The sequence below is a fragment of the Rhinoderma darwinii genome, chromosome 3, assembly GCF_050947455.1.
Source record: "Rhinoderma darwinii isolate aRhiDar2 chromosome 3, aRhiDar2.hap1, whole genome shotgun sequence".
NCBI lineage: Eukaryota > Metazoa > Chordata > Amphibia > Anura > Rhinodermatidae > Rhinoderma > Rhinoderma darwinii.
The window spans coordinates 193,239,843-193,262,742 of NC_134689.1; the positions used below are offsets into that span (position 1 = coordinate 193,239,843).

Here is a 22,900-nt window from a genome sequence, read left to right on the forward strand (position 1 = left end):
TCAGACGTTTTTGGTCACTGCGTGTGAACATACCCTTACACTGAAGATAGTTCTTAATGACATTGGCTATATGTTTGGGGTCGTTGTACTGCTGCAGAATAAATTTGCAGCCAATCGGATGCCTCCCTGATGGTATTGCACGATGGTTAGGTATCTGCTTGTATTTCTCAGCATTGAGGACGCCATTAATCCTGACAAAATTCCCAACTCCATTTTCTGAAATACAGCCCCAAAGATACATATGCACTGAGTGCTGCCTGAAACAAGAAAATATGTCCTCTTTAATATTGATGTTATTATTTATTATTATTTGTTATAAGTAACAGTTGTGTACTTTTATTTCTTGTTGAAAGAAACAAGGTTAGTACAGAATATAAGCACAAAGGGCTTGTCGGCACCTGCGCCTTTGCATGCAGATGCGTCTGCTGTGGATGAATTTCTGGAAAATCACATGAAGATCCTGCACCCCACACCTCCGATGACAACCCTCCTGGTAGCTCCTGGAGAGCACACACTTAACCTGCTTGCAGGTGCACACTTAGAAGAAAGCACCGCTACTACAGAGCAAGCAATTCATGCAATGAGGTAGATTATTTGAATGTATTGTACCAGCGATCTAACAATCGCATGTTCAAGTCCCCTGGTGGGTCTAAAAAAAAATGTAATACAATTTTTACAATTGTCCCCAAAAATATTAAAAGTTCAAATTAAAACCCTTTTTCCCATTTTCCCCCTAAAGTTATGTAAACTATGAAAAAAATAAACAATTGTATCATGTCATTTTTACTGAACGCTGTAAACACAAAACCCCAAAAACAATGAAGGAATTACTTTTTTTTTCTTCCCATTCCACCCCACAAAATAATTTGTAAACATTTTTCAATACTTAATATGGTACGTTAAATGGTGGCAATTAAACCTACGGAAAAGAAAAAAAAAGCCCTTTATATAGCCCTTTTATTTCAAAGGAAAAAATAACCGAAAAGATGGCTACGGCAGGAAGGGGTTAAATAAAGTTTATAAGCATATAAAAAATGTTTAACCCCTTAAGGACACGGCCAATTTTAGCCTTGAGGACAGAGCAATTTTTTTTACATTTCCCTCTTTGCATCCCGACGCTCATAACTCTTTTATTTTTTGTACGACGTAGTTGTATGAGACTTTGTTTTTTGCGGGATGAGTTGTACTTTATGTACGTACCATTTTTTGGTACAAATACATTATCGTTTAATTTCTATAAATTTTTAATTAGATTAAAATGCAGAAAAAAAGCAGTTGCGCAGCAGTTTTAATATTTTATTTTTTTTACACCATACACCGATCATCATAAATAATGTTATACATTTGTTGTACAGGTTGTTACGGTCGTGGCAATACCAAATATGTCTAGATTATTTCATGTTTTGGGACTTATATTTTAAAAAGTGTATTTATTATAAAAAATGTGTGTTTCTGTGTATTTTATTTACTTTTTATTTATTTATTTACCATTATTTTTTTTTTACATTCATTTAACTTTTTTTTTTAATCCCATAAAGGGATTTATCATTTTTATTTTGTAACTGCAATGTACTGGCATAGGTCTATATGCCAGTACATTAGCCTGTTACTGATTGTACACAGGCAGTTGTTAGGGCATTCCCTCAGTATGCCCTAACAACAGGAAATATGTTCAGACAGCCCTGGGGTCCTTCACTGGACCCTGGGCTGTCTGGCCATATGAGTTATGGGCTTTGATCGCGTCACAGTTATTTTCTGTGACGCGATCAATGTGCAGTCCCCCCTCTTTGAACGCCGCGATTAGCTTTCATCGCGGCGTTCAAAGGGTTAACAGCGGAGAGAAGATGTTTCTCTCCTCTCCGCTGTCAGAGCGGGGCCGTGGCTGTGTATTACAGCCGTTGCCCTGCTCTCGTTCGCACACACAGAGACGGCAGAGACTGCTGTCACACAGGACGAGTATGCTCGTCCTAATGCGTGACGTGCTCGCCGCTCAGGACGAGCATACTCGTCCTGTGTCGGCAACCAGTTAAAGTAACACCAAATAAAAATATTTTTTTTAATTAAAATTACATATTTGGTATCTATGCATTCGTAACAACTTGCATAATAAAGTTTAACATGTTATTTATACCACACGGTGAACGATGTAAAAAAAAATCCACACAAACAAACAATGCTGTTTTTTAATTTACCTCCCATAAAAAAAATTACAAAAGTTAATCAATGAGTTATATGTACCGCAAAATGGTGCCATTAAATAATATCACTCGACCCGCAAAAAACAAGTCCTCATAAAGCTATATCAACGGAAAAATGAAAGTTATGGGTGTCAGATTTTGGTGCTGCAAAAACAATTAATTTTTTTTAATGAAAAATGCTTTCATTGTGCAAAGTGGTAAAATATGAATAAAAACTGTACATATCTGGTATCCGCATAAACATAACAACCCATAGAATGAAATGAAAAGGTTATTTATACTGTACCATAAATGGCGTGAAAAAAAATTGCGCATTGGTGGAACTGCTGTTTTCACATTTTCGTCATGGGGTAACAAGATTGTGGGTATAGCCTGCTGCTACTAGGAGGTGACAGTAAGCGAAAACTCAGCTCTTCACAGGCTATACTCCTCCTGCAGGCACTGGGCTAATTAGTTTTAGCTTATTATCCGTAGGAAGCAGACCTCACTGCTTTTTACTTAATTTTTATTCTCCATTTCCTTCTAGGTGGGAAACGGGGACAACACTGTCTCCCTGTTATCCCCCTCCTGAGCAGGGTGAATAGTGTCAACTCGACCGCAGTGTTAAGACCCTGCTCACAGAAGGCAAGTGGGACAAGGGCACCAGAGCTTCTCTATTGCCCACCAGCTTAAGGGTCACCCTGGTTTCAGTCTGCTTCCCACCAATGTTCTCTCACCATAGCGAGGTACACTGAAGGGCAGACTTTGCTGGTTTCACCTAAGTGTTGAAGAGAAGGGGATCCATGAAAAGTTGATGATAAAGCTCCTCTAGGTGAGTACATCCAGCCCCATTTCTATCATCCAGCAATGGCCATCTATGCCTCCTGAACCACCCCTTCCCCACACAAGCGCGCACGCCCCCCCCCCCCCCTTTACAGTAGGGTAGAGCTCATCCCACTTTCTTTCTTTGCGCCACTACCCATTTTTCTTCCATTGGAGGCCCTGTTATGTTGTGCCGTGACGCTTTTTCCCTGCTGCGGCTGCAGTGCTCGCCACGCGTCCAGCCTTTTCCCAGCCTCCCCTCAGTCTTGTGCCCCTTTCCCTCCCTGGGTCATCATTGACGGTGGTGGCCTACCAGGGCTTCCTATTTTGCATGCACATACTGCAACACTAATTTCCAATGTGGTCAGCCAGCTCCATCTTGTCCTGCATGTCGGAGGTCATCCAGGTCGGGAAGTTATGTCCTATACATACTACCCTCCTTTTCCAGGTAGAGTAACTGGGAAGTATGGGGCTTTCCCTGTAACACACTACACCCTCATCCAGATGGAGTATTTGTCTCCCATACAGATTAACTTTATCAAGCGAAGTGATCAGTATCACTATCACAGAGCTCTCCAAGTAACACATTACCACCTCATCCAGGTGAAAAGTTGTCCCATACATATTACCCTCCTAACAAAGGCAAAGTAATCAGTAACCTCAGGGCTCCCCCTGTAATACATTAACCTCTCATCCAGGGGAGTAGTTCCATATAGATTACTCTTCTTATCCAAGCTGTGTAATAGGGTAATTTTTGTAAATTCATTATGTCTAGCCTCTGAAGTAAACATTTCCACTCAAAGTCGTTAGTGACTGTACTAGGTGCAGCACTGAATTTCAGTGAGCCGGATTCCCCTGCCTGGGATGCCTGACTCAAAAACTAACACCCATGGCCTCACCATCCCATGCAAGCGGGGACCACCTGCTCAGATATAACTGACCAGAATTAGCTCATTCTTGTCCACAGCTGCAAACGACCTTACTTTATGTTTCCTAGTTTATACTGGGCATCCTGGGTGCTATCTAAATGATCAGCTCCCTCCTGCAATGTTCCCCACGTATCTTTTAAATCCTGAAGTCCTCTCGTGAGGCTGACATCGTATAGGGATGAAGATTGACCCTTCCTGTCAGTCTCTTTCTCCCATTATGGCCTGTCCTGCCTCACTTCTGCTGTTGAAGGTTTGTCTAAATGAAAATTCTCTGATTTTGAATCAAACTGGGGGAGGATGGTCCGAAGCGGATCAGAGCTCCACCATGGCTTCAGTAGGTAGACAGTCTTGTTCCTGTAGTCTGGGAAACACAGCAAATTAACCTTAACTGTCTTCCAACTGAGTATGGTTTTCCTTTCGCCAGACTAAGCACTCAAAAGTCTTTTTTGAAAACATTCTGACACAATTCTTGAGGATCTTTTGGCTAATGGGCTACCTCATCGATGTAGATCATACTGTGTCTTGTCTGCTGAGGCTATCAACCTTCCCAGGACGAATTCTTCCTACTGTTGTGATCTCTTGGATCTTCAACTGAAAACCTTTGCTAAAACCTCTTTTCGACAAGAAATTATGGCAGGAGGCCCTCAGCGGGAGCTCTCGCAGACCTTGCTCTCTGTATTTTTCTTATGCTGAAACGTATATTTGAGAAGCACCTATGCAGGTAAAGTGCTGGCACGCTTTACGTCTCCTTCTGTGTCCATCATCTCTGTAGTTGTAGACTAGGTCGGTTGATCTAGCTTCTAAGTTCCCCACGTGAGGTTCACTTTTGCTGGCTTCTGCCTGTTTTGGTCCTTGTCTAGACGAGTCCTTTTCACCACCTAGTGGTAACAAAGTTCTCAGTTGCCTCAAAGTGGGTGTCAATGTGCTGGACCGCCCAAGAAGTCTGGTCCTTCGCTTTGTTTTTTTTTTGTTCATTCATCATCCTCTGTTTTTCGAGAAAGCAAATTAGCCAGGACACAAAGAGGAATCCGTCCTTCTAGCCTAACCCTCCTAAAGTTTCCGACTCAACCCTCTAATCAGGGCTCTAACAGGTCCCCTTCCCTTGTAGGCTAGCCCCTATCTGGCCTGTCCGGGTGAAGGCAGGCTCCTCCTGAGTCAGAAGTTCTGACTCCAGCACGTCCCCGACGCTTGCTTTCCGTGGGGGTTTCCACAGCCCATTCCTCTGTCTCCCATCCTTGGATCCTGGGGAAGTCGGAAATGTTCAGCCTACCCTGGATCTCAAGCATCTTCACGGTGTGTATTCTTTAAAGACGATGGCAAATTCCTCTCCTTCATGGACACAGAGGATGCACATTTACACATTCTAATATGCCTGACCCACGAACACTACCTCAGGTTTGCCATCCAGTCTGGTGGCCATTCCTCGTGGCCTTATCAAACTACTAGGCATGGTCATGACTATTCCCTGGTCTAGTGGTGTTAGTTCCCTACCTGGATGTCATCTTGGTCAATGTTCCTTCCCAGACAGACAACTTGGACAACTCTTCGCTCCTACAGGCGGGTGCTGGGTTCTATGTTTTTTTCAATCCAGACTATCCTGTTTCACTCTCACCCACTCCAAAGGCTGATCCTATTCCTGTCCTTTCCAGACATTTGTATTCTAAATCTTAGGTAGGTGTCTTGCAAACTTCAGTGATGCATCTCTTCTCCGACCATACTCTAGGGTTGCTCCTTCTGTCCTGCTGTTTAATCCTTCCAACGGATGTCATTCTTTGGCGTTGAAGGGGGGGGGGGGGAGTCTTCCAACATCTGCCGTTGCAAGAGATTAGGTCACTTGAAGAAACTTTGTCTTGGGGCTGGGGTTTATATATATTTTTCCCTTCTGTAGTAGACTCCTAAACCATGAAGACGGGACATGCAGCCCTGTGGCAATGTCAGTAACCAGGTTCCTGTCATGGGCGGAGAATCATGTCTTGGTCGTCTCAGTAGTCCACATCCCCTGAGTGGACAACTGGTAACCGACTTCCTCAATCCAGAGTACATAAGCCTAGGAATGCGGTCTCTGCAGCAAGTTGGGCCCAACCTTCTCTGTACAGATGAGGGACTCCAGACGTGGACCTACGTTGGATCCTCTAGCTCACCTGGTGGACATCCTTGTCACTCCATGGAACCAATTTAGTTTCCTGTTGGTCTGCTCTCTACTGCCCTTGCTTACCTGGATCCTCAGGAAAATCATGGCTGAAGACATCCCAGCAATACTGGTGGCCTTGACAGGCATGGTATGCCACCGTGGTCTATCAGCTGTTTGCCGTTCCCTGGTCTCAGTCGCTCAGACACCATCTGCACTTTCAGAAACAAATCTTCCACCTGCTTCTAAGGATGCCTTGTCTCTCGGCACAGCAGTGGACATTAGAGTCCTGAAGTTTTGTGTTTTCTCAGAGTCTGGTTCAAGACCATTCCCAAGGCCAGATACCCTACTGTCTAGATTTGTATGGGACCTGGACACACCACTTTTTTTTAGCTGATGTGGGGTATGGTGTACTCTCCTACTGTTCCTTGGGACCTTAGTTTAGTCCTTCATTCTTGGCACTCCTCCTCTTGCAACCTTCATGTGCTTTCTTTCTTTACCTTCTCTCCTGAAAGGCGGTTTTTCGAAGAGTATCTGAACTGGCAGCTCTGTTTTGTTGCTTCCTCTTCCATCTGAAGGAGAATACCGTCGTTCTCTCTTTTGCCCGTTTCTTCCTGCTTTAGTACATCCCACATTCTTCTGTGTCTCCCAATGACCCGAGCGAGAAAGGGGAAGTTTTTGAGTACTCGCCGTAAAAGCCTTTTCTCATCTAGTTCATTGAGGGACACCGCACCCAGCCGTCAAAACTTTTTTCTCGCTTTCTTCCTAGGCATTTACTTTCCGCCAATTGTTTTTATTGATAAAGTGTGTTTTCTTCTCTTTACTGCTCATACTGCTAGTGTACAAACTGATTAGCTTAGTGCCTAAAGGAAGGGTATAGCTGGGGAAAGAAAAGCTAACAATTTTGGCTTAGTGTCGCCTCCTAGTGCCAGTAGCCTATACCCACAGTCTTCTGTGTCTCCCTAAATAAAAGATTTTCTGGGAAGTACTCAAAAAATCCCCCCCCCCCTTTTTATAAAAGGTAATCATTGAGTTATAGGTACCCTAAAATGTTAATATTAAAAAATATAATTCATCCCGTAGAAAAGAAGTCCTTATATGGCAACGTCGAAAAACGTATGACTATCGGAATGCGACGATGGAAAAAAATAATTGTGTCCTGAAGAAGTTAAAGAAGACTAATAATATATAGCATTAGGAAAATTGAAAAATCCCAAAATTAGTGATAAAAACTCTGGCCCTTCAAAAAAGAGAGACTACTTCAGCTGAAGTCTGCTCTCCACATGCAACAGTGAGCAGTTAACCCCTTAACGTCATCCTACGTACAAGTACATTGTTGTCGTTAAGGGCTTAACGCAACACAACGTACTGATACGTTGTGTTGCTGATGCGGGCTCAGAAGCTTAGCCCGCACCATCGCCAGCGGGTGTCAGGCTTATATTACAGCTGACATCCTGAGCAAGGCCAGGACCAGAGCTAGTCTCTGATCCAGCCGATTCACCCCTTAGATACAGCGCTCAAAAGCGAGCGCTGCATCTATGGTGTTTTTAAGCAGATCGGAACCCCGCAATGCAAATCGCGGTTGTTTCGATGGCTGTTTTGGAAGATCTGAGGCCTAACGACGGCCTCCTGTCTGCCAATTACGGAAGCCTGCTAGGTCCCACCCGGAGGTGGGGCCCAAAAGGCTTCCTGCCACAAAAGAAAGATGGCGTAGGCTCAGGAGTTGCGCCTGCGACATCAGCAGTCGGTGTCTACTGTATGTTACATCTGACACCGTGCTGTGACGGCAGGGAATGGAGCTAGCTCCGATCCCTGCCATTAGCCCCTTAGGTGCCACACTCAAAAGCGATCGCGGCACCTTAGTGGTTTGTAGTGATTGGCATCGACACAATGTGATCGTGGGGATGCCAATTGTTACTATGGCAACAGGAGGTCTAACAGGCGGGACCTAATAGGCTTGCTGACAGTGAATGACTGACAGCTCTAATGCATTGCAATACTTGTGTAGTGCAATGCATTAGAGTAAAACATTACACATATTTGGTATCGCCGCGTCTGTAACGACCCAAACTAAAAAACTATAATGTTATTTTTCCCGCACAGTGAACGCCGCAAAAAATCAATGCCAGAATCGTCATTTTTTTTATCACCACCCCTCCCAAAACATGAATTACAAAGTGATCAAAAAGTCACATGTACCCCAAAACAGTACCAATAAAAACTACAACTGGTCCCGCAAAAAACAAGCCCTTAGACCCCATGCACACGAACGTAAAAAACGGCCGTAATTACAGGCCCATAGACTTCTATTGGCCACGGGTACCTTCCCGTTTGCTTAGAAGTCTATGGGGCTCCCGTAATTACGGGTGGCTACGTGTGTGCACCCGTAATTGCGGGAGCGTTGCTAGGCGATGTCAGGGGATAGTCATTGTCCAGAGTTAACTGTTCGGCAGTAACTCTTTCAGCACCCGGGACAGTGACTACCGCTGGAGTTAATAGTATTAAAAGTTAACTTACCTGCTTCTTCCTCCAGTCCGGCCTCCCGGGATGACGTTTCATCCCATGTGACCACTGCAGCTAATCACAGGCTTGAGCGGACACATGGACTGCTGCGTCATCCAGGGAGGTCGGACTGGATGTCAAAAGAGGGACGCGTCACCAAGACAACGGCCGGGGTACGTATGGACTTCTTTTACTTACAATCGCTGAGTTCCGCTGCGGAAACTCTGCCAGAAATGGCTGCCCCTTCTCTCTATCCACCACTGATAGAGAGAATGGGCTGCCGATTAGTGCAATGCAATTTTGCAGAGAAAACAGGTCCGTAAATACGGGTGGAATACTGGTGACAACGGGCCCGTATTTACGGGCACGGGTCCGTAAATACTGGTGGAATACGGGTCGAATACGTGTGACAAAGTACCTGTATTTATGCCAGTATTTACGGGAGGAAAAAAATACGTTTGTGTGCATGAGGCCTTACACAGCTTTTTTGACTGAAAAATAAAAAAGTTATGGCTCTCGGAATATGGTGACAAAAAATAAATTTAAAAAAAAGTGATTTTATTGTGCAAACACTGCAAAACTTTAAAAAACTATATACATTTGGTATCGCCGTAATCGTATCAACCCGCTGAATAAAGTAAAATTGTCTGTAAAAAAAAAGAATAAAAAAACATTGTCAGAATTGCTGGTTTTTGGTCACCAAAAAATGGAATAAAAAGTTATCAAAAAATTGTGTGTACCCCATAATGGTACCTATGAAAACTACAGATTGTCCCGCAACAAAAAAGCCCTCACACAGCTCCGTTGAATAAAAAATAAAAAAGCTCTGTCTCTCAGAATATGACAACACAAAATGTGCAGATTGTTCCTAAAGCGGATAAGATTGGGCACCATTTATCAGTGCGACACTGGCCTCACATCTGTGGATTATTATTTATTTACCCCATTATTATAGCCTCTTATTATGCCCTGATGTACTCTGCCCAGCTTACATATGTCCCCACATTATAAGCTGAAATATCCGCAAGACCACAAACAGAACTACTACCAAGCAAAATCTGCGCTACAAATGGCACTTGTTACTTCTGAACCCTACAGCGTGCCCAAACAGCAGTTTACGTCCACATATATGGCATCGCCATATCCGGGAGAACCCGCTTTAACATTTTATGAGGTATTTGGCTTCGGTGGCACAAACTGGCCACAACATATTGTGCACTAAAATGGCATATCAGTGGAAAATTGCAATTTTCACTTTGCACCATCGGCTGCACATCAATTTCTAATGAAAAAACACCAGTGAGGTCAAAATGCTCACTACACCCCTTAAGATGCCTTAAGGGGTGTAGTTTCCAAAATAGGGGGTCACTACTTGTGGGTTTGTTTTACTATTTGACCTCCGAGCCTCTGCAATTGTGGACCAATGCTGTGAAAACCACCAAAATAGACCTCAAATGCACATGGTGGTCTCCACTTCTGAGCCCTGTCATATGTCCAGGCAAATGATAAATGGCTTGAGGGGTGAAGTTTCCAAAATGGGGTCACTTCTTGGGGACTTCCACTATACTCTGGTACCATTTAGGGTTTTGCAATTGCAACATGGCGCCCAAAAACCAAGCCAGCAAAATCTGCATGCCAAATAGCGCTCCTGCCTTTCTGAGCCCTGCCGTATGTCCAAACCGCAGTTTATGACCCCATATTGTCGTATGGTGTTGCCATAATCAGAAGAAAATGCTTTTCAAATGTTGGGGCGCTTTTTTCTCCTTTTATTCCTTTTAAAAATGTCTGTGTTTGTCAGAAAAAATGTAATTTTCAATTTTGCAGCATAATTCGACTAAATTCAGAAAAAAAACCTGTGGGGTCAAAATGCTCACTATACCCCTTGATAAATTCCCTTAGGGGTGTAGTTTCCCAAATGGGGGGTTTCCACTGTTTTGGTCCCTCAGGGGCTATGCAAACACGACATGGCACCCGAAAATCATTCCAGCAAAATTTGAGCTCCAAAAGCCAAATGGTGCTTCTTCCCTTCTCAGCCCTTCTGTGTGCCCAAACAACAGTTTATCACCACATATGGGGTATTGCCGTAATCGGGAGAAATTGCTTTTCAAATGTTGGGGTGCTTTTTCTCCCTTTTTCCATGAAAAAATTAAAGATTTCCGCGTTTTGTCAGAAAAAAATTAATTTTCAATTTTACAGCATAATTCCACTAAATTCAACAAAAAACCTGTGGGGTCAAAATGCTAACTATACCCCTCGATAAATTCCTTCAGGGGTGTATTTTCCAAAATGGGGTCACTTTTGGGTGGTTTCCACTGATTTGGTCTCGCAGGGGCTTTGCAAATGTGACATGGCACCGCAAACCATTCCAACAAAATTTGAGCTCCAAAAGCTAAATGGTGCTCCTTCTCATCTAAGCCCTGCCCTGCAATTTATTTCCACATGTGGGGTATTGCCGGGCTCAGAAGAGTTGACGTTACAAATTTTGGGGTGCTTTTTTCTTTTTTATCTATTGTGAAAATGGAAAAATCTGAGCTAAAACTACATTGTATTAGAAAAAAAACTTAGATTTTCATTTTCACGACCTAATTCCACTAAATTCAGCAAAAAAAACCTGTGGGGTCAAAATGCTCACTATACCCCTAGAAAAATTTCTTCAGGGGTGTAGTGTCCCAAATGGGGTCACTTTTGGGTGGTCTCCACTGATTTGGTCCTGCAGGGGCTTTGCAAATGTGACACGGCACCCGAAAACCATTCCAGCAAAACTTGAGCTCCAAATGGTGTTTCTTCCATTCTGAGCCCTGCCGTAGGTCCAAACAGTAGTTTATCACCACATATGGGGTATTGCCGTAACCGGGAGAAATTGCTTTTCAAATGTTGGGGTGGTTTTTCTCCTTTATGCCTTGTAAATATTGAAGATATGTGCTGTGGATCATGCTGGGCTGGAACAATGAGAAGTCTATGACGCTGATTGGTCAGCGTCCTACACTTCTCTTTACAACGCCCACTTGGTCAAAAGTAAAAACACGCCCAGTTGGTCATTAAGAAACAAATTAGCATAAATCTAAAATTGCTCATAACTTGCTCAAAAATGATCGTTTTTCAAAATAAAAACCACTGCTGTTATCTACATTACAGTGCTGATCATATTATGTAGAAGACAGGGCACTTATAATCTGGTGACAGAGCCTCTTTAGGCTGAGCTCCGTCATAGCTAAAGAACAATGAAAAAATGGAAGCACCAGGCTGACTTTATTGGGTTACATCGGGTTTACGCCATGGCATTTTTCACCGTATCTGTAAAGGAAGGCTCCTAACAAGGAGGCTCCAACGCAGATGTTAACACAGTCTTAGAAATCATGCTGTCAGGCTCTTGATTAAATCACATGAATGTTTTTTATTTTATTTAGATTTTAATACTAGCAATGTTTTTCTTTGCCTGTTTTCATTTTAATTTTTAGTGTTTTCAATCAAGATCTATTGAATGAAAATCTATTAAACTCTGTGGGTAAAATGTTACCCGCTCTTGAAAAACTTGTGAACAGAAAGGTGAGTTTCTAGTACATATAATAAGGTTTAGCAGTAAAGAAATGTTGTAGTAGTAATGTGTTATAACATGCTAACCATTAGTAGTAGAAATACAAGGTGCTCTATATGTCAAACGCTGAGACACTTGTAGTGGTGGTTCACATTATTACAGCCTTCTCCCATTTAAGTAACGTTTGACAATATGTCACAGTGAAAGGAAGGAAGGGGTAGCAGCGCTCACACGAGTGACACGGCCCCTTCAAATGGCTGATCAGTGGGAGTCAGATCCACCGATCAGATATTGATGGCCTATTCTGAGGATAGGCCATCAATTTTATCTCTCCCGATATTACCTTGAAGTTTTTTGTTTTTCTTTGTTATTGGCCGAATAGATAAAAAATTCAAGCTTAGATGTCTCTTTGTATGGTCTGCACAGAGACCTAAGTTGCCTAGAAAGCAAATTATTCAATATAAGGTTTCACTTAAAGAGGCTCTGTCACCAGATTTTGCAACCCCTATCTGCTATTGCAGCAGATCGGCGCTGCAATGTAGATTACAGTAACGTTTTTATTTTTAAAAAACGAGCATTTTTGGCCAAGTTATGACCATTTTTGTAGTTATGCAAATGAGGCTTGCAAAAGTCCAAGTGGGTGTGTTTAAAAGTAAAAGTCCAAGTGGGCGTGTATTATGTGCGTACATCGGGGCGTTTTTAATACTTTTACTAGCTGGGCGCTCTGAAGAGAAGTAACATCCTCTTCTCTTCAGAACGCCCAGCTTCTGACAGTGCAGATCTGTGACGTCACTCACAGGTCCTGCATCGTGACGGCCACATCGGCACCAGAGGCTACAGTTGATTCTGCAGCAGCATCAGCGTTTGCAGGTAAGATCGACTTACCTGCTAACGCCGAGGCTGCTGCAGAATCAACTGTAGCCTCTGGTGCCGATGTGGCCGTCACGATGCAGGACCTGTGAGTGACGTCACAGATCTGCACTGTCAGAAGCTGGGCGTTCTGAAGAGAAGAGGATGTTACTTCTCTTCAGAGCGCCCAGCTAGTAAAAGTATTAAAAACGCCCCGATGTACGCACATAATACACGCCCACTTGGACTTTTGCAAGCCTCATTTGCACAACTACAAAAATGGTCATAACTTGGCCAAAAATGCTCGTTTTTTAAAAATAAAAACGTTACTGTAATCTACATTGCAGCGCCGATCTGCTGCAATAGCAGATAGGGGTTGCAAAATCTGGTGACAGAGCCTCTTTAACTCTTTAGTAAGGTAACTTGAAACAAATCAGATTTAATAATGAGTTGTTTTTTTTTTCTCAGACAAGAAATTGTATTACCTTGTCTCCGAATGCTTCTCTTTCTGCTGCAGTTGCAGTTCAGCAAGTTTTACGTTTGGGCTCAGAAAGGTGAGTGTACGGACTTCAGATGGCTGCATTTTGGCTCCCTATGGGAACCATATATTTAGTTCCAATAATGGCATCTGATCTCTTCATATGAGATTAGTAAAAGTCTTCTTTGTGAAAAGCTTTCTAGATCTCCCAGGATGGGATCTGACTTGGCTCTATATTTACGGTTCCTGAGCAAATTACATTACAATGATTAACCCGTTAGTGACTGCCAATACGCCTTTTAACGGCGACCACGAACAGGCTTTATTATGATGCATATGCCTTTTTACGGCACTGCATCAGGATAAGTAAACAGAGCAGGGAGCCGTCAAATCTCCCTGCTCTCAGCTGCCAGAGGCAGCTGGGGGCGTTCCTGCTCTGCCATGTGAGATCGATATTAGTATCGATCTCACCCGTTTAACCCCTCAGATGCGGTGCACAATAGCGTGCACCGCATCTGAGTGGTTTTGGAGAGAGGGAGGGAGCTCCCTCTCTCTCCCACCGACACCCGGCGATAAGATCGCCGAGTGTCTGTCTCCAATGGCAGCCGGGGGCCTAATAAAGGCCCCCAGGTCTGCCTGTAGCGAATGCCTGCTAGATTATGCCGGAGGCATGACCTAGCAGATGCCTGTCCGTTTTAAACGGACAGGCAGTAATACACTGCAATACAAAAGAATCGCATATTAAAGTCCCCTAGTGGGACTAGTAAAAAAGTTTAATAAAGTTAATTTTAAAAAAAATGTGAAAAAAAAAATAAAAAAGCCACTTTTTCCCCTTACAAACTGCTTTACTATTAAAAAACCAAAATAAAGTAAAAAAGTGACGCATATTTGGTATCGCCGCGTCCGTAACGACCCCGACTATAAATCTATTACATTATTTAATTCGCACGGTGAACGCCGTAAAAAATGTAATAAAAAACTATGGAAAAATTGCTGTTTTCTGTGAATCCTTACTTAAAAAAAATGTGATAAAAAGTGATCAAAAAGTCGCATCTACTCCAAAATGGTACCAATAAAAACAAGTCTTCCCACAAAAAAAAAGCCCTCATACAACTGCATCGGCGGAACAATAAAAAAGTTATGGCTCTTCAAATATGGAGACACAAAAACCAATAATTTGGGAAAAAAAGTGTTTTTACTGTGTAAAACTATACAAATTTGGTATCGTTGCAATCATAACAACCCGCTGAATAAAGTTATTGTGTTATTTATATCACACGGTAAACGGCGTAGATTTAAAACGTGAAAAAGAGTGGCGAAATTTCAGGTTTTTTTCTATTCCCCCCCCCCCCCCAAAAAAAAGTTAATAAAAGTTAATAAATAAATAATTTGTACCCCAAGATGGCGCTATTAAAATTTACAACTTGTCCCGCAAAAAAACAAGACCTTATACAGCCATGTCGACGCAAAAATATAAAAGTTATAGCTCTTGGAATGCGACGATGGAAAAACGTAAAAAATGGCTTGGTCATTAAGGTTTAAAATAGGCTGGTCATTAAGGGGTTAAGGTGTATAATTTGTATACAAATTTGCACCTTTGCAGTAAGTGATACATGGTACACAGTTACTACACATGCAAATTTAGAAGCATTGTGAAGTTGTTTTGGTGGGATGTATGTTATACAAGTCTGTTATATACTGTATATTTTGTTTAAAGAGGCTCTGTCACCAGATTTTGCAACCCCTTTCTGCTATTGCAGCAGATCGGCGCTGCAATGTAGATTACAGTAACGTTTTTATTTTTTTAAAACGAGCATTTTTGGCCAAGTTATGACCATTTTTGTATTTATGCAAATGAGGCTTGCAAAAGTCCAAGTGGGCGTGTTTACAGTAAAAGTCCAACTGGGCGTGTATTATGTGCGTACATCGGGGCGTGTTTACTACTTTTACTAGCTGGACGTTCTGACGAGAAATATCATGCACTTCTCTTCAGAACGCCCAGCTTCTGGCAGTGCAGACACAGCGTGTTCTCGAGAGATCACGCTGTGACGTCACTTCCTGCCCCAGGTCCTGCATCGTGTCGGCCACATCGGCACCAGAGGCTACAGTTGATTCTGCAGCAGCATCAGCGTTTGCAGGTAAGTAGCTACATCGACTTACCTGCTAACGCCGATGCTGCTGCAGAATCAACTGTAGCCTCTGGTGCCGGTGTCCTCGCTCGTCTGACACGATGCAGGACCTGTGAGTGACGACACAGCGTGATCTCTCGAGAACACGGCTGTGTCTGCACTGCCAGAAGCTGGGCGTTGTGTAGAGAAGTGGATGATACTTCTCATCAGAACGCCCAGCTAGTAAAAGAAGTAAACACGCCCCGATGTACGCACATAATACACGCCCAGTTGTACTTTTACTTTAAATACGCCCAGTTGTACTTTTGCAAGCCTCATTTGCATAAATACAAAAATGGTCATAACTTGGCCAAAAATGCTCGTTTTTTAAAAATAAAAACGTTACTGTAATCTACATTGCAGCGCCGATCTGCTGCAATAGCAGGTAGGGGTTGCAAAATCTGGTGACAGAGCCTCTTTAAATGTAACTTTTTCACAACTGATTTGTTGCACGTAGTCCTAAATCTTGTAAGTCAAACTATAAAATATTTTTTATCTTATTCTTAAATGATTTATAGTGCTGGTGCGTTACTACTATTATATTGTACTGATAAACGCTCTGGAATGTTTCTATTATCTACTGGAATACAATATTATTTACAAGTGTGTATATATATATATATATATATATATATATATATATATATATATATATGTAAACAAAAAGTACTCAGGGTGTGATTGTAGGTTTGTAAAGGTATTAATGTGGACATAACCTATTTCTTATTCTAAAGTGTACCATCAGTTATATATTACAAATCTATGGCATGAGGTGTAATATTCTAATCTTTCATAGATAAAGCAGAGCAAACTGCCCAGTATCCATTGTGGTTGCCAATATTCAATTTAAGAAAGTCTGACAGAGTTTGGTCTCCCAGGATTCTTCATTCAGCACAGGACCTTCCTGTGTGGCCTCTATTATAATAAATAGATTTCTGCCAGAAGTCCTGTACTAAATATAGGAACCTAGGAGAATACTAGCTCCGCTCCACATATTGGTTTTAATATATTATTTGAGTTACTCTATAAAAGAAAATGGTGGTAAGACTTCATGCCTGAACTGTTTTTTACCTTCTAAAGTATGAAATATTTTATTGTACTTGCTTTAATAAACACTTCAACTTTATTAATGAGTTGTAAAATGTATACAAAAAAACCCCCAGAATATTGGTTAAAATAACAAAAATATAATTATGTAAGATTCCCACTTAGTGACAATGAGGGTCATGTCAGATACACAGAGCTGAAGGTAAGCAAAAGCATAGTATATACATTGGTTACGCAACAATAGCATGTAAGAGATTCATATATGACAATCTGGGTGGATACAGTATTTGCAGTGTTAGACCACTGACCATTCCATAACAAGAACGAGACATGGTTATACCTGATTATCTTATGAATGAACTACAATACTAGATAAGAGGCTAGATATTTACACACTGGCTAGCATGCTTGACTAATACATTGAATGAATGGAACTTACATCCTTTCACACCCCACTCATCCATTCTAACTATAGACCATAAAACATTGGATACAATTACGCATTTCAGGCTTTGCATTGAAGGATGAGACAAGATTAATAATATATTCCATTTATTTGTATTATTTACAGGGTACTCTGTATCCTCATTGGGGATGTAGATATGAAACCTGAAATTACAAATGATGGGTAAGTAGTTTTAAATTAAGGCATTTGGGTACTCTAAAAGGGGTTATCTGGGCCTTTTTAAAATCGGCAGCAGGGGGTGGCATAACGTAACTAGCAGATACTCACCCCCTGAAGTGCCCCCACCCTGCTCCAGTGCTGAGGTCCCGTTCTCTGACGCTCCTGTACCTGAAGCTCCTGCATCGTTCACATGCAGCCAATCGCTGGCCTCAGCAGTAATGTGCTGTTCACATGGCTTCAGCAGCACGTGATCGATATATGGCACATGACCACTGCAGGAGCTTCCGGTACCAAACAGTGGAGAACGTGAACTCAACGCTGGATCGGGGTTTGAGTATATACTACTTTATTATGTTATCCTATGCCCTGCCCTGCTGCAGATGTTAAAAAGTCCCTCTTTTAAGCTGTAGGGCTTATTCAGACGACAAGGAAAGTTGGCCGTGTGACGGACGTTTTTTTTAACGGACCATGTGAAGAGCCCAGGAAAAAATAGGACATGTCCTATTTTTCCCCGTTTTCCCTAATCCCTCAATAGACTAAAGTCTATGAGGGATTCGTGAAAACGGGTACCGCGCTGCAGTTTTTCACGGCCGATTTGACACCTGGTCTTGTGAATATAGCCTTATACTGTAAAAGGGGTTTCCAGTTTTATGTGATAAATCTTTATTATTCTGTTATGAAATGTTATGCAACTTTCTAATGTACTTTTGTGTTTAAAATGCTTATTGGGTTTATGATCTCTGCTCGCTGACATTGGATGTAAGCATTAATTATGTACATTAGGAGGCTGACAACCTATCTTGATAATGTCCTCCTGACAAAGGGTCATAGCTTGCGTCTCAATCCGTGGGTATGTGGACCCACTAGGCTGCACCGCCATAGCGGAGTAACAGCTGGCCAAACAACAGTATACAAAGTCTATGCAAAGTCCTAACACAAGAGTACCTGTAATAGTCCAGACAGTAGCAGAGGCTTAGGCACAGTTGGAACTTGACGGTAGATAACGCAAAACGTGGCGGATTATACCAGGCATGGCAGATGGCACAACACGACTACAACACTAGAAAGGGCACAGGAACAAACACAGCACGGGATACAGGTAGTAGAGCACGGGAACACTGGGAACAGGATACGACTAAGGGACCATTTGCTAAGACTAACATGGGAATACACAACAACGCTCAGGCAAGGGGTGAAACGGCGGGCCTTTTTTTATAATCCAGGATGATCTGGGATAATTAATTAATTTTCATATGCAAGTGCTGGCCCTTTAAGGCTGGGACCGAGCGTGCACGTGCAACCTAAAGGACAGTGCAGAGCAGAGTGGCCGCGAGTGCTGGCGTCTCCTAGGAGGGAGGCGCTGGTCAGGACACAGAGGTCATTACAGCTTGTTAGGGCTAGTTCAGATAGCATTTTTGACGCGGAAACCGCTTCCGAAAATGCCTCCCACTGATTTCAATGGGAGGCGGAGGCATTTTTTTTTCCACGAGCGGAAAAACCGTTTTGCGGGAAAAAGAAGCGACATGTCCTATCTTCGGGCGTTTACGTCTCTGACCTCCCTTTGACATCAATGGGAGGCAGAGAAAGCGTATTTCGCGGCTTTTTTGCCAGCGGTGCTCAATGGCTGCGGGTGAAAAACACGGCAAACGGCGTGCAGGCAGATCAAAATTCCAAATGGAATTTTGAAGCAGAATTTTCTGCCTGCAAAAAACTCTGTGTGAACATAGCCTTACAGTGTATCAGTCTATACATTTGTTGACTTTTAAGTAATATTTACAAAATTAGCTGTAGCTGACTACTAAAATTTGGTAAAATACCTTGCAGGAAAACTATGTGCCTTACAATTTCTGGAGACAAAATGCTTGAGAAGACTATTTCACAGTTTCAAACTTTTATCAAGTGGAAGGAAGTAAGTAAAGTGAAATAAGCCTGGATATCTGTTAACACATATTTACACTTCAGTCTTTTCCTGGTACTTTAGATTTAATTGCTAACAAAACATTTTGGTATATATTGTATAAAATTTCTCAAATACAATACAAACCTAATATGAAAAATATCAGATCTTAAACATGTACAGTTAGGTCCCATTTACTTCAATTGACTTCATATATTTACGGGAAAGTGTCCGGGCCCTGGAAAAGCTCCGTTAAAAACAGGACATATCCGTTCTTTTTCCTTTTTGCTCCTACTTTGTATGGGAGCACGATCCGCAAATGCGGGTGGCTGTCTGCGGGCCGTGATTACGGGCCCGGCCGCGTGCATGAGGCCTTATACAATTGAAATTTTCTCTATTACCAATTCAGTATAATCTTGCGCCATCCATTAAAAAAAAAATTACGTTATTTTAACATGGGAGTCTTTAAGCGACAGATGGCATTCGTCAAAAGCATTCGCCACATCTATACAGTAAAAAAAAACAACAACGTATACGTTAGATGTATATGTTTGTTCTTTTAAACATGGAGTCTATGGGTGATGGATGGCTGACGGATGGTATTTGTCAGCGGTATATGTTTTTTACATGTTTGTTCAACATCTCGCACCATACATCTTGGGATACGTCGGGTTCAGAGATAAGTTAAGAGGACACATCTGTATAACCTAAAGAATTGAATATAGCTTGTTATATTTTTCTGTTACTTTGCTTTTTTTAAAGGGTCCACATGAAGGTAACAGCTTCTTCTATGCACTATTTCGATTTCTACTTCCACTGGCTTATTCCTACCAGCCTGATCTTATTACATTGGCTATTGAAAGCAGCAGGAGTATTGGTACAAAGGATATTGCTCTGCTCACCAGTCTACTGCAGGGTCTTGCTGATGGTGCAATACTTGCTATTGTTACGGTAAGCTGAGACATCATATCAACTGGTATGGCAGGAGTGCCATGTGATAATACCAACGTGGTAAACGTATTCCGTGATTATTATTGAAAATAAGTTCTAATTTATATTTGTATGTTTTCTTTTTTGTGGTTTTCCACTTCAACAGGAAGCAGACAAAGATGTCATAGAAGCTTTGTCTAATGTCCTAGTAAGCTGTGCTTCAATGTTCTTTGGACCTTACAAACCTCCTGCTAAAGAATGTATACAAAGCCTAACGCAAGAGCTTACTGTCATGCAGACATATTGGAGTATGCTGCAATGTCTTGGTATGTCTATATCTTTACAGACTTAAGATAGGATGTGTCATTGATCACAGGACATCATTTTTTGAATGTCAGGAAATGGCCTGAGCTTTGAATAAAATATGTATTTTTGTAAAATATCCTGTTGAGGTCTTTCTGATTCTGAAACCGAGCTAAACATCTGAAAACACACTTATTAAAGGGTATCTATCACAAGATTTTTTTTCTATATAAACTGCATACATGATTAAATAGATCTCTTAGACCTTACTTTGGAAATCCATGTCAGAATGGCTGTATAATCCTTTCTCCTCCCACCTGGGGCTGAAAAGCTCCTATCATTGTCTCTCCTCCCCTGCACCATGCTAAAATCTTGCACATGCTCAGTACAAGCTGCAGTCTCCCCGTCTCTGCAGTGATAGAGCCTGCCTTCCAGCAGCAGTTTTAGTGTAGAGTTACAGCCTATAACGTCATCAGCTGCTTTCCTTTACTGTAGAGCCAGGGAGACTGCAGCTTGTACTGAGCGAGATTTCACCATGGTGCAGGGGAGGAGGGACACTGATAGAAGCTTGACAGCTCTAGGTGGGAGGAGATTGAGATTACATCATGCATATACTTTGTCTCAAAAAATGCAAATTTTAATATCAGACATGAAATCTTAGAGGGAATTATACAGCCATTCTGGCATGGATTTTCCAAAGTAAGTACACCAGCTTTATCAGGTCTAAAATAGATTTAATTTTATTTTATTTTTTTTCTTTCATAATGTATGCATGTTGTATTGTAAAATCTGGCGATAGATACTCTTTAATAAGTGTGCTCTCAGATATTTAGCTCGGTTTCAAAATTTGAAGGAACAGAATATTGTATTCAAAGCTGGGACTAGAAAAGATGTATGTAATAATAGATGCAGTTTGTATTGTAAAATCTGGAGACATATCCTCTTTAACAACACATGCCGAGGTAATGATAGAATGCCAGTTTGCCATTAGATGATAAGGAGCAACTTTTTAAAGTGTTCACCTTTGCTGACATGTGCTACATGACAACTATAAGTGGATTTCCAGTCCTCTGATACTGCATGTCAGATCCATGTAATAAGATTAGGTCAATAATGTCTGTTCTTGGGCCACCACTAATTCCCAGAAAGAAATGACTATTTAGAGAGCGCAGACAAATTTGGCACAGGTCAGAGAATCCTATTACTGAAAATTTAACACTAACATAACATTCTAAGCATTAATTTTAACGGTCGTTTGGAAAGTCATTGTTCAGACTGGCGGTTTTCTTTTCCATAAATATCATGCAAGTGATCCAATGATCGCTGGTTCAAGTTCCCTAGGATGACTTGTAAAAAAAAAATGTAAATAGTTAAATAAAAACCTGTAACCATTTTTTCCCTAAAGTAATGTTAAAACAAGTATTCTCGCGTCCGTAAAAAAAAAGAATTATTACAATATAACGTCATTTAACCCGCTCGGTGAATGGCGTAAAGAAAAACACATTAAAAATGCCCAAATTGCTGTTTTTAGCTTCCCAAATTTTTTTCTTTATAAAAAGTGATCATAGAGTCACATGTAACCCAAAAATACAGCTCACCCCACAAAAAATAAGCCATCACACCTCTAAATCGACAGGAAACATTATGGCTCTCAGAATGCGGCTACAAGAAAACAGGTTTTTTTTTTTTAAACAAATAGTTTTTTCTATGTAAAAGTGGTAAAACATAAAAAAAATATGAATTTGGTATTGTTGTAATTGTATCAACCCGTAGAATAGAGTGAACATGTCGTTTTTACTGCATGATGAACTCTGTAAACGAAACCCCCCAAAAATGGCGCAATCGCTGTTTTTTGTCCATTTCACCACACTAATAATTTTTTATCATTTTCCAAGTACATTTTATGGTACATTAAATGGTGCCATTAACAACTATAACTTTCCCGCAAAAAGCAAGCCGTCGTACAGCTATGTTGACATAAAAAATTAAAACTTATGGCATTTGGAAGGCAGGGAGGAAAAAACTAAAATTAAAAAATGAAAGGAGTTTATTGGAAATTAAGCTTTTACTGGAAACTATGGACTTTTACACAGGACAGTACTTATTCTTGTAGACTCTCTTCTTTCCATGAGACAAATATCCTATAAAGTATATATTTTGTGGGACAAATGTGTAAGGCTATGTTCACACAAGGCAGATACGGTACGTAAAAATACACAGCATATCCGTCCTTGAACTCGCAGGAAATTGCACCCAAAAAAAACGCACCAAATTGTGGTGTTTTTCAGGTGGCATCTCTGCTGCGGAAAGCAGTAGTTGAAAAAAAAGCTAATATTTAACCCGTTCTTCATTGTCATGCTGACGCGTCCCTCTGGTCTCGGTGCAGCTCGGCATCATGGGATGACGCTGCAGCCCATGTAATCGCTGCAGCCTGTGATTGACTGCAGCAGTCACATGAGATGGAACGTCATCCCAGGAGGCCGGGCTGGACGGAGAACCGAGGAATGTGT

General features: G+C 41.6%; 1 protein-coding gene across 3 annotated transcripts in view; it reads left to right on the forward strand.

The window, feature by feature from the left end:
- The window catches only part of HDAC10 (histone deacetylase 10), a 59,609-nt gene that overhangs the window by 35,990 nt on the left and 719 nt on the right, over positions 1 to 22,900 (forward strand). For 2 of the 3 annotated variants that reach the window (XM_075857192.1, XM_075857193.1), the window contains 7 exons: positions 354 to 585; positions 12,017 to 12,104; positions 13,411 to 13,496; positions 17,207 to 17,263; positions 19,085 to 19,169; positions 19,920 to 20,108; positions 20,254 to 20,413. In XM_075857192.1, the coding sequence (XP_075713307.1) occupies positions 354 to 585; positions 12,017 to 12,104; positions 13,411 to 13,496; positions 17,207 to 17,263; positions 19,085 to 19,169; positions 19,920 to 20,108; positions 20,254 to 20,413 (897 nt within the window). The remainder of the gene's footprint in view (positions 1 to 353; positions 586 to 12,016; positions 12,105 to 13,410; positions 13,497 to 17,206; positions 17,264 to 19,084; positions 19,170 to 19,919; positions 20,109 to 20,253; positions 20,414 to 22,900) is intronic. The other variant, XM_075857194.1, reaches the window with a different exon arrangement.